The sequence below is a fragment of the Diadema antillarum genome, unplaced genomic scaffold (assembly GCF_040938485.1).
Source record: "Diadema antillarum isolate AM-2024a unplaced genomic scaffold, OU_Dant_1.0 scf00000029, whole genome shotgun sequence".
Lineage (NCBI taxonomy): Eukaryota > Metazoa > Echinodermata > Echinoidea > Diadematoida > Diadematidae > Diadema > Diadema antillarum.
In genome coordinates this window covers 4,711,584-4,723,888 of record NW_027270918.1, presented here as the reverse complement: position 1 = coordinate 4,723,888, position 12,305 = coordinate 4,711,584, and the positions used below count along the sequence as shown (strand labels likewise).

General features: G+C 38.1%; 1 protein-coding gene across 1 annotated transcript in view; it reads left to right on the top strand.

Annotated features, from left to right (window-relative positions):
• Positions 1-9,203, top strand: part of LOC139739778 (putative FERM domain-containing protein FRMD8P1) — a 28,353-nt gene extending 19,150 nt beyond the window's left edge. The window contains exons 4-13 of the mRNA XM_071650377.1: positions 336-437; positions 790-848; positions 1,444-1,610; positions 2,190-2,393; positions 3,533-3,662; positions 4,163-4,318; positions 4,996-5,105; positions 7,184-7,246; positions 8,286-8,398; positions 9,068-9,203. Coding sequence (XP_071506478.1) covers positions 336-437; positions 790-848; positions 1,444-1,610; positions 2,190-2,393; positions 3,533-3,662; positions 4,163-4,318; positions 4,996-5,105; positions 7,184-7,246; positions 8,286-8,398; positions 9,068-9,138 — 1,175 coding nt within the window. The 3' untranslated portion in view covers positions 9,139-9,203. The remainder of the gene's footprint in view (positions 1-335; positions 438-789; positions 849-1,443; positions 1,611-2,189; positions 2,394-3,532; positions 3,663-4,162; positions 4,319-4,995; positions 5,106-7,183; positions 7,247-8,285; positions 8,399-9,067) is intronic.
• Positions 9,204-12,305: the final 3,102 nt, after the last annotated feature.

Here is a 12,305-nt window from a genome sequence, read left to right as displayed (position 1 = left end):
ATTTTTTTTCCATCTGAAAAGTGAATATTTGCCTTTTCCCCCTTGTCTATTTTTGATAGGAAATTGTGTGTACCGTAGGCTCTGTGGGTATATATTTTGGTGTGTGAGTGCATGAGAATGGCATGGGTACTTCTCACATTGATAAGACGGACTTCATGTCATCAATATTCTCATGGACAACATGTGACAAAGATATGGAAATGATGCTTACAATGTGAAAAGTATATGTTGATGCATTGATGGGAATCATTGCGCTTGTGCAGAGTGGTAATTTTGTGTTTATACTGGGATTTTGCGCTTCATTTTCCATCCGTTATGTCTCCCTCCCTCCTCAGAATTACAGCTCAAACCTCACCACATTCCATTCAGACTGTGCCGACAGTGGCCCGACTTACTGGACAAGTACACCACGCACAGCGAAGAACTCAAAGCTAATGGTAGGTAGTGACTACAAGCATTTTGACACCCTTTTCTCCCAGTCGTGTCCAACATGAACTATCCCATAATGCCTAGCAACCCTGCTCATTACTTTTGTCATCTATCACACGACTCTTATAAGATGAGAGAAAATTCTGCATTGTTGTTCATCTTTATCTTTGTAGCTGGCCAAGAATGTGCACACCATCTCTTTCAGCTCTAGATAAAGATGAGAAGATAACTCCATTCTAGCTTTCATGAATGTAGAGACTATAATACACCATACATGTCATCTATTGTTGCAAACAGATGTTTCTCACGCTCAAAAAATTGCTGACATCAGTTGTCATTTTCTCCATGTCATACCACTAGATGAACCCGTCATCTCTTTCCAGCGCAACGCGTTCTACCCGAAAGATGCCGAAAAGAAAGTGAGTGTGATGTATGCAATGATGCAGCTTTATTAAACAGAGAAGAGGAAACGCCCACTTGATCCTTCCTTTCATTATGGCTGGTAGTCACGTTACCCTTTTTCAGACCTCACCAGATCCAATAACAACTCACTGTGTTATGTAAGCTTTATCAGATTATAGGACGCAATTTAGATTATAAGAGAAAAATAGTATTAAGGGTGTAGCCTTTGTCTCAGGCTTGGCAAATTGTGTCTCTAGTTGTAGTTTTTGTTTTTGTTTTTTCATTGCTGGTTGGTTCTCATTCCATCAGTGGTTTTATGTCCCTGTCTTGTCAATTGGAAAATTTGTGAACAGTTTTAGTATGGTGCCCCTAAATGATTCTTTGATGTATTTTTTAAAGGCACTTTAATAGACAGGTACAAGTAGCATATTTGTTTCAGGGTCTGTTCTTGCAAGACTTGCAAGGATGATCCATCAGTGATTGATTTTGATAGTCGTTAGCTGCTGCATAATAAATCTAATGCAAAGTTAAGTTTTGCCTGACAAATTTATGAATCTGAGGAGGAGGATGCTGACAGACAGATTTATTCGTATTTTTCCCATTGTCATGCAGATCACGAATGACGAGATCCTGAAGAAGTTGTTTGAAGAGGCGAAGAGAAACGTTCTGGATGGCATGTACCCATGTGAGGCGGAGGACTACGAGTATCTAGCGGGACTGATCACCTACATAGAGTCCGGCAAATATGAGGAGAGCCTGCACCAGCTGGGTTTCTTCAAGTGAGTGTCGGGTCAGGCATGACTGTTTTCTGTGCTAGTGATTCAAATGAGCACAAACTTCACACAGAAACCTATAGACAGGAAATACACATAGCACACAGAGGGTTAAGATATGAGCAGATGAGGATGGGTAATAAGAGACTCTTGAGTGTGGAAGGGCCGGAAGACAAGGCTTGGTAGATAGCTAGAAAGATGGCTGCTGTGAAATGCAGAGATACTGCTATGCTTATACATGACCACGGTTACCTTCCTGTTCTAGGAATGGGAAACGCACCACTTCCTGAGGGTGCCTTACAGTGTTTACACTAAAAACTTCATGCTGTAGCGGTTTGCGGTTGGTGTTTGTTTTACATGAACGTCCATAATACTTTATGGTGACATCTTTCAGGTCTGATGCAGCTCAGTGGGTAACAACAAAGCATTGAATCTAATAAAACTCTTCATATATATATTGATTTCTAGGAGTGAGTATCTAAAAGGAATGAATATCAGGAAGTGTATCATAATTCTCAGAACATCTATTCAGCTATAATTTGATGACGTAAACAAGCCCTTTTTTTGTTCTCGCATTGACAACAGGGACAATGACCTCCGCAAGGTACTTCCTGCCTGCATGTTCAAGGGTGGGAGCCGACGGTCCATCGGACGCGGCCGGACGGGAGCCATGGTGTCCATTGAGGCCAGCATTCTGCAGCACTGGAAACACTTCACGGAGAAGGTGACCAGTAAGGAGGACTGCTACAACCTTTTCCTGCAGTTCTGCTGGAAGCTGCCTTTCTACGGGTAAGCCCCTCTTCCGCGAAGTCAGCAGATTTTTTTCATGACTGCGGAAAAAGGATGTTGAGACAAAATCAGCCCCTTTTGCACAGCTCTCTTGATAATGGTGAAATATTGCCTGTAGAGGATCATTTTGTGCTATACAATGTGTAGTAGGCACGTGCCCAAGCTTTGGCACTGAAATGATTAGCAGGTGGGGCAGTGAGATACAAATGAATCCATTGAGTTCTCTTTATGTTGTGTGCGTACTTACGTCCGTCTTTCTATTATTTTTAACCCTCTACAGACCACTGTGTTTAGATACCATTGTCATTGTGCACGATATTAATGCCATAGATGATGACATAGTTTGATCGTAGATACACATGACATCATGTCTACTTGGAAACTTGAACATTTTAATTGTGATTTCAAGGTTAGAATATGTCAACTACATAGCATGACCTTTAAGCAGACCATTTCTGTTGGTGAGACCAACCCCCGCAGAGACTGTGACGCGTTAGGCAAGGAAGAAACAGATCATAAAGAAATCCTTGAGTGTTTAAAGTCCATTCTGTTTCGATTACATCCTGAACATTATGTGTATCAAAGTTTGTTACGTGTCTACACAGTAGACTGAATGAATTTGAAATACTGTTGATATTTGTGGTGACGTCAGCATCAAGCTGATTTTTATGACTTGTATCACATATGACTAATCTCATACCCGGAACGTAAGTTTGTGTTTTATTGGGAGTGTTTTTGTTTATGAACATGATATGTTTCCCGATCAGCTACATATTAATCACCATTGTCAGTCTTTGTATGGAAGTCATTAAGATATTAAATCAAACACTTTGAATTAAAGGGGATGTCACTAATAATTCTCTCGTGTAGCTGTGTGTACTAGTATATATGCAATCAACAACACTAGATAATGTAGAAATTTGTAGTGCATTGTTTTGTAGTGCAAAGTATTGTTTTGTGTTATTGATAAGAGCACAGTTTTTCCACTAATATGAATAATGATAATTAGAAAGTGTTGTATGTCTCATTAGTGATATGGATTCAACCTTAGAGGAGATGCTGCTGGGTATTGGATGAATGATCAGGTGTAGCAGTTATTGCCTTCCTCAAGGTATTTCTCGTATGTGCCTCTCTTCCAGATGCGTGTTTTTCCGAGGCCAGATCGAAAGGGCAAACACCCATGCGGTCAAAGTTCGCGACACCTCGGACAGACCTGTTCTAGTTGGCATCAACAGAGACGGCATCTACATTATTGATGAAGTCAAACAGGTATTGAAATCACAGCAACCACACATTACCACAAGCTCTCACCTTTGCCCTTTATCAGTATGTTAAGTTTCATGGTTTGCCTGCAGTTATATCATATGCATTACTGTGGTTACACAATTTTTTTTCTTTTTTTCCCCTCAATTTTGAAACTTTTCAAATTATTAAAGGGGACATTGGGTGAATATCTGCAGTTGGGTACTCACTGGCACAGAATGTATCTCCACATTCATGCAAAAGTGCTGTGTTTACTTAAGAGTAATCCTACTACAAAGCTTATCATTCAAATGTGAATGGGGTCTTTATAAAAGCTGTCATGGTTTTGTTTTTGTTGTTATAGTAATCCTGCTACAGTACTTATTCAGATGTGAATATGGTCTTTATTAAAGCAATCATAGTTTTGTTTATGTTGTAAGAGAATCCCTTCTACAAAACTTATGATTCCAATGTGAATGGGGTCTTAATAAAAGCCATCCTGGTTTTGTTTTTTGTTTCCTTTGTAGGAACTTCTCCTGGGTTTGACATTTGATGAGCTGTCGTGGGAGTACACGGAGCCAGTGAGGAGTGACAGCGACTGCCTTCCCTGTCTCTGGCTGGAGTTTGACAGCCATGAGAGGGGAAAGTGGTGCTCCAAAGTTCTGCAGGTTTTCTCCAAGCAGGTAACTTTACAGAGCGTTGCTTTGAGTCCTGATTTCAGTGATAATCATCATATGAGTAGATTTAGGAGCTTGCTCTTATTCCCTTCACACCTGCCCAATGGTCTCTCTTTTTTTTAAAATCAAATTGTCCTCATATTCACGAAGTTTGGCTATAACGGCCATAAATGACACATTAGTCTTATTTCATTTACACATGAACTGCCTCAGAATTTGACATGGAGAATTATCATGCCTCTTGTTAACATACAAAAGTGTGAGGTCTTACATATTCATAGTGAGTTTAATCTTGAATGTACTATTGTTGATAAAACATGGCTCTCTATAAATACATGCACCATTTGATTTGAAATCTCTGTGTTTTTCAACTGAAAACCCTTCATTTTCAGTAGGGCTCATTAAAAAAAAAAAAAGAAATGTAAGAGAAATAAAGATAAAATACTACAAGAAGGAGATAGCATCATATTAAAGCAACTGATTTTAATGGTGAGCACCAGTGAAGCCATCCATTGCCTAGAGATGTCAGTCAAGACCATGATTGTGATTTAAAAGGGAAACAGAAAAAGAGAGGCATAGTCAAAATTTAGAGAAAACATTACACTGGAAGGGTCTGTATTATATTAGTAGAAGTAGTGATTACTTTTGATCATACTCTTTCCCCCCCCCCCCCCCCAAACCAGGCTGTCATGATGAATGCACTCATTGAGGCTTGTGTGGACGAGCTGAACAAGAGAGACATCGAGAACTCGCTGAGAAAAACAAACCACACCGTGATGGGAGGACTGCTCAGGTAGGCATCTTTCTTTTCCGATACTCCTCTTTTCATTGCTCACATTTATCAGCAACTTTTGACCAATCAGAGGCGCAGCTTCCATCATTATATCTGTAGCACACCTGTATATCATAGCTCTGTCTAGATTAATTTATAGATGTATATATCTTTCTCTCACTATCTCTTTCTTGCTCTCACTCAGCCTCAGTGTAGTCATGCAAATTCATATATTCTTGTATTATTCTCACATGGCCTTTAGCACCTGTGCAAAACTCTCTCTCTCTTTCTCTCTGTTATATATCTCTTTCTCCCTCTATATACCTTTCTCCCTCTGTATCTCTCCCTCACCATATCTCTCTCTCTCCATCCTCTCTCTTTCTGTCTCCAGGCATACATTATCTTTGCTTCTTCATGTATCAGCTTATCATTTTATGGGCGCGTCATACACTTTCAAGTCAATTTTTGGTCTTTGTGCTTTATTAGATACTGCAAACATTGCGCTTCTGTTATTATTTGCAGTATGTTAATGGCAGAAATAAGATGTATACTGATGCTTGAACTTCATACTTGGTTTTCTCATACAATGATGGAGAAATTACTCTGAAGGTTTGATTTGCAGACATTTATATTTGTGTAGAATCATTTCTCTTTGAGCCTGTTTATGGTGATTACATTCATTTTAGATTTCAGGGAATAGAAATGATTTGACTTTTATTTAGAAAGCATGGTATCTTTAAGCCAACGAACATGACAAATGTGGAACATTATTTTGTGTTCTTATACATACAGTGTACAGATGAAAAGGAGTAGGTCCCAGTAAGTACAGAGCGAGTGATTTTACAGAATGCCAAACACTGTCATGTTGCATGTGGTTGAGTACACCTGTTAACCCAATCGTGTGCTGTGATGTGTGGTGACCACGTCAAGCTGAGCTCATTCTCCTCCAACTGACTAGTTTTGTGATCAGAACCCCATTTCAGAAAACACCATATGACTAATGTTAAACAGCAATCAGCAGTAATTTCAGTTACCATGGCAACAGGAAGGCAACAGCCAATCAGCTGTGACATTTTCAGTTGTTGCCATGGCATCTGTAATCATGAGACACAAAGAAAACATTCAACTAAAATTTTTAATTTTACCTACATGTGTCATAACTGATTGTCTTTGATGTATTACCTAGTCAAATGACATTACACATTTATCTGCATGAGCAAAAGCCAATTTTATTGCATTCACTCAAGAAAGTACACAGCCAACATTCATGTAATGCACACACAAGTATCAATGATAGTACTCACTTTGTAGTGCCTTATACTAACCTTGTGAAGTTGTTCTGACTAATACTTATACAAACCTTTTTGAAAGTGATATTGTGAAGGTACAATATGTGAATATTTTTTTTTCTTTGCGCGTGTGTGTATGTGCATTTAAAAAACCAAAACAAAAAACCCCAAAAAACAATGACATTCAGCTAGAGTTTAATGTGAACATAACATTTCTGTCCAATCAAACCAGAGGCCCAATAAAAACAATTTATACAAAGCTGCTGTACAGCACTATGTATGTGCAAAAAAAAATTAAAGGAACATCGTATCAGAAAGACAGTGCTCACATCGGGTGCATATCTAGACACTGTCAAATTAAAGCTGGACTCATATTTCATTATGTTTTGGAATGAATAGCAAGAATGAAGAGAAAAGTGAAATTCAAAATTTGTTGTTGCTTTGGTCAGAAGCGAATACATCACAAGTGGTCATCACACATAATCACACTCTTTTTCCTTTTGGTCCGGGGAGAATGTCATCATTTTTAAAAAAAGAACCCCCTGTCATCTGTCCTGGTGAAGGTCCTGATATTTTAGCCCTAGGTCATTTGAATTGGTAATTGACAATATCATTTTATTGGTTCAAATGACCACTCTATCTCCTGTCCTTGTAAGGGTCATGATACCCAGGCCTCTGGCCGTTATGCCATGGTGTTTGACAGCTGTTCTTTCTAACTGCATGAATTTTTGTTTCGTAACCCACTCGGTTCTTATATATTTATGTTATGCTTTGTTTTGTTTCTTTTCCACACTAACTGAACACTAACAGCAATGAGAATAACTGTAACAAAGTGGGCGAGGACGAAACCGACGCACCAGCCACGTCACAGAGGTATACCAGCAGGATGGGTGAATGGGAGGATGGGAGGATGGGAGGATGGGAGGATGGGAGGATGGGAGGATGGATGGATGGGTGGATGGTAGTTTGGGAAGATGAGTGGATGGTAGAAGGGTTGAGAGGAGACAGTAAGATGGCATGGACATGACTTACTGCATGTAAAAGATTCAAGGCCATGCTATATTTCCAGTCAACTCTAGAACGTGGTATAAAATCTCTCATGCAGAATTTTAGAAGTGTCATTGAAAGCAGATTAAAAAAAAAAAAAAATTGTAGAATTATTTTAGAGTTTGACATGCTTTGGCTAGATAGATATGCAAATTAGATGTGATGATGTCATCACTTCTCAAGTTTTCCATTGACCTGCTCACAAATCATCATTTGACACTCTCGTTTGATGTGAAATAAGAATGAATTAGCTATATGTAGCATCACATGACTGTAGGGTTGAAATTTTGATGAGAGAGATGAAAGCATGTAATTTTTTACCAAAAAAAAAAAAAATTAAAAAAATCCTTTGCTTAAAAGATGAAAAATAGAATGTATTGTAGAATTGTAGAATTAATATTGGAAGTGGTATTAGTGCTTATCTATATAATATAGTGAGATTGCTTGCTAATACCATGGACCCTACCATGCTAATACCAAAGAAAAATTTTACTCAGCAATGACAAAATATGCTTCAAATATGAATAGACAAGGGCCTATAAAGTTATGTTATGAGGACCAAAATTTGGTAACAGGTGTACATTGTTTAGGCCTTTAAGGTTGCCATAATACTTGATTTGTAATGAAGTTGACATGTATGAAAAAAGGCAATGGTATTTCAATTTCTTCCCTTGAAAATGAACAATATAAATACCTGGGTACTGATAGCTCAAAGACACTACAGTGCTTTGTCACTCTGATGAATTCAGTGGTTGGTGGTTTCTTTGAAGAAGAAGAGAAACAGAGAATGATGTGAGATATTTGTCATTAGAATATGGTTTCCAATTTGCTGAAGTCTTATTTGTCACTTCATTGTACCATGTAGGGCTGCTATGGAAGTGACGGCGCCTGTTATCGGAGCTTTGCCGACCAAAGAACCAAAGACGAGCCTCTGCACCAAGATGGACAGGCTGTGTCTAGCAACCTTCTCAGATAAAGGTATATCTCAGAATGCCTATCATGTTCCTTAAATCACTAACATTTGAATTGTCATGTTCCTCCACAGCTCAGTTTTTTTTCCTTCATATACACATATTAAAGTACATCAATTTTTTTTTTCTTGCTGTCATCTTGTCTGATGAGAGATGGAAGTAGTCAAGTACTGGTACTTATAGTATAAAAATATGAACACATCTGTCATCAACAAAAAGAATAGTCCGTACACTATGATGATAATGAAACAGCGTAAGTGCCATTTATCTGTAGAAGCATTCACAGGTGCCCAGCTCCAACAATGCGTCACACATTTACAAATTTGCTGGAAAAAAATAGGTCTTCAGTTCAGATTTGAAGATATCGAGGTCTGTAGCAATTTGGAAGTGGGATTGGTAGAGAGTTCCAAGAACATGGTGCAACAGAAGAGAAAGTTCTATGGCCTCTTTGCAGCTAAAGATTATGTCCATTGTAAGTGATTACCAGATAATTAACCAAACACTGTACAATTTTTAGTTGGGTGTATACCACAGTTTGAGCTGTAATTTACAGATGTACCTTCTCAGGAGTCACTTTCTTTGCATCACCTCCAGAATTCCAGAAGGATTTAAGATAACTTTGATCATTTCTCACCGTCTCATGAACTCTTGATATTTTCTCTTGAACCTGCAACAGGTGAACTCATCAGCAGGAAGAAGGTCAAGAGGTCGTTCACATTCCACGGGCTCTTCAACTGGTCAAGCTGAGATTTGGCTCTAGGATAAGCCTAGACAGGGATCGCTATGTCTGGGCCCCAGACCCAGAAGCCCGCCCTCACGGTGCTGACTGTCTTACGATGTTCAGAGCGGAGTGCACGTTCTTGCTCCAAATATGCGCCATCTGAAGCAGACACATGGACCAAGTCACTGTGGTGTCCTACTGACTGGATCAAAATTTGGTATATCATAGTTGATGCATTCTCTTTTGGCACAAGAAACAAACTATATTAATTTGTTTGAAAGTGAATAGATGGACATCAACTGAAAGACACAGCATGTGGGAAGAAACAGTGATGAGGAGAATGCCCAAGTGCTTGACAAGCCAAACGTCTGAAGATGTGTTCATGTGTCAAGGAACTGGTTCACTGTTAAACTATGTGCATTACCAGATACTTGTTTCATTTTTTTGGTTGCTTTTTTCCCCATTTTTTAAGATTAACTCATAGTTCTCAGTTGCCTAGATCCTGGTGATTAGGTGTTTAGTACTTCAAACTATCATCAAGAGGAAAAGAAAAAAAATGTCTGTGTGAAACTTCCTTCTCAGCTTGATATTTACTTAACTCAAATTTGATTAAAGCGTAATCATGTTATTTGTTCGGCACTTTGTTAGAAAGAATGATTATGCAGTGAAGTATGCATGTTTGTGAGTAGAGACTACCCCGACATAGGTGAGGATGAAAGGATACTATTTTGAAGGTAAAAGAGCAGGAAAGGTGCAGGTAATTTTCATTTCAAATCCTTGCATTTACAATAAAGAATTAGCCACAGCACACTCAGTAGGATCAGAAGACTCTGTACATTGAGGCTTGCGGTATCTAATTTTCTTGATTGTGTAAATACTGCCACTTACTGTATTTCAATTAGCTCTATGCCATTGTTCACCAGTGTCGTCAGTGTTGCTAGGGGCCATTTTAATCTATTAAAATCAGCAGGTTTCCAATTGGATTCGCTCACCTTCAAATTTAGTGTGCGGAGTGTTGGGTATGGACTAGTGGGCGAGACAATGAATCAATATTAGATGTCGCATGGTTACCGTGGCGATGACCATGCACATAGACTGCTTATAGCATTGCAGATTGGTTGCCTTGGAGACCGTTAATACCAAAGAAGAATGCAACGGAGAGAAATGGACGCACGTGGGTGTTTTTTCCTGTCATTGACGAATACCTGGTACTTCCTGTTTTGATTATTTGTTGCCTTCAACATTGGCCATGTTTTTGGTTTTTGCAATAAGATACCACTGCCTTTTCTGTAAAGCTGTTTTAAACTTTTGTGATACTGAGTATTACACTAAACTGCATTTTTTTCTTATTTTTCTTCTGTAAAATCTTTTAAATGTCTTTTACAAGTGCCCCATTTGTTGATAATGTTACTTTTTACCATTGTTCTGTTACTGTTTATTCTCTGAAAATGTTATTGCTTTTGTTGTGTCTTGGAGGGGGAAAAAGACTTTTTGAAAAAGGATATTCTTGGAAAAGTGTGTACAGTTCATGTATCATGAATAATGTACAGTTACAAAGATGTTCATGAAAATATGTATGAAATGTACAATATGTGTGTAATATATGTATTAAAGATGTCGTTATGTAGAAAAAAGGTGAGGACTATTGAAACAACTCTTTCATGCAATTACATGCTCGTATGTGCAAAATGTGTAGATATTATATAGTACCATCATGCAGTCAGTGTTGTATATAATTTGTAAATAGGTGCGGGTGTGGTACTTAACATATAAATCAGTACTTGCGTCTCACTTGTTTGATGTACATGTGTGGAGGGTTTACTTTGTCTGTGACATGACACACGTGAGATAAACCAATTTCTTTACGTGAATATAGGATTGTGATACACTGATGTATATCATTTGAGAAAATGCTTAGATGCTTTTTAGTAATGATGCATGCATGATATTTTTTATCAATTCAATGGATATTAATGGATGGATCTATTAATAATTGAGTAGACTTTGCATGGTGTGTATTGATAGGCAGCGACTTTGACGATAAACAAATCAATGTTTTGATTGGATACACTAATGGATGAAGCTGATTGTCTGTGATGAGATATCCTACATGCAGGAAATGTAGCTGGGAGTGTTGAAATATGTGTCGCCACTCATCCATGGAAGAGTTCAGTGGGTTTGCATGATACAGATCTACAAGCATCAGAATTTGAGAAATTTGGATTGACTACAAAAGGTGTACCGTCAGAGGATGCTATATTCAGGGCTGCACACCAACCCATTTTTTGTACTGGTCCTACCTGTCTGTCGGACCAGTAGTTACTCAGTTTGTCCATCTTTACTGGTCCGTTCCTGAAAAAAGTTACTGGTCCGACAGTGATTTTACTGGTCAGGGACCATCGGACCAGTGCCAGTGTGCAGACTAGCCTTGCTATATTGATCACTAAATTTCCAGTAGAAAGATGAGGTGTGGCTGGTTTGAATACACATGCACTGCATCTTATGCAAGTTGTGTTGTTTGCTTCATATCTTGTCATGAATCTCATTTTGGTGATATTTTTATTGATGTGATCTCACATCTTGATGACATAACCTTCATTGTGTGATGCTACATATACTAATACACATTGTAAAACTCTGTGGATGTTGTGAGAAAGAAACATAGGCCAACCATTGTATAGCTCTGACAATGAATAAAATATCAGGTTACATCATGAACTAGGTATGCATTATATTGTGAAAATTGGTTCTCGTTCTGAATGGTAATCATTCTTCATGGCTGTCACTGGTCTACTTATTTTCATTGTGTTCGTAACGGTTTTTCTTTGTCATTATGTGGTCACAGTCTTTCAGTAAATGTGATAAAACTGACACATGGATAATTCAGTTCATTTTGGACAACAAACCTTTGTGTCCTTTTTTAAAAATCTTTGTTCAAATCTTTTATTTTTATGGGACTCTGAGCATTTTCTCACCACAGGCAAAGTGTTTCATGAGTCAGTAGCTTGTAATAAATTCTGTACAAAAACAACACGATTCGGGAATAATCACAAAGAAACAAAAACAATGATTTTTTATTTTATTTTGCGACAGTAATACTAATAATACTATTCATAAATTGAAAGCTGTTTGATCTTAAATGATTGAAACTTGATTTTGCTTTGATAACATGTGCATATGAATCAGTCTTATC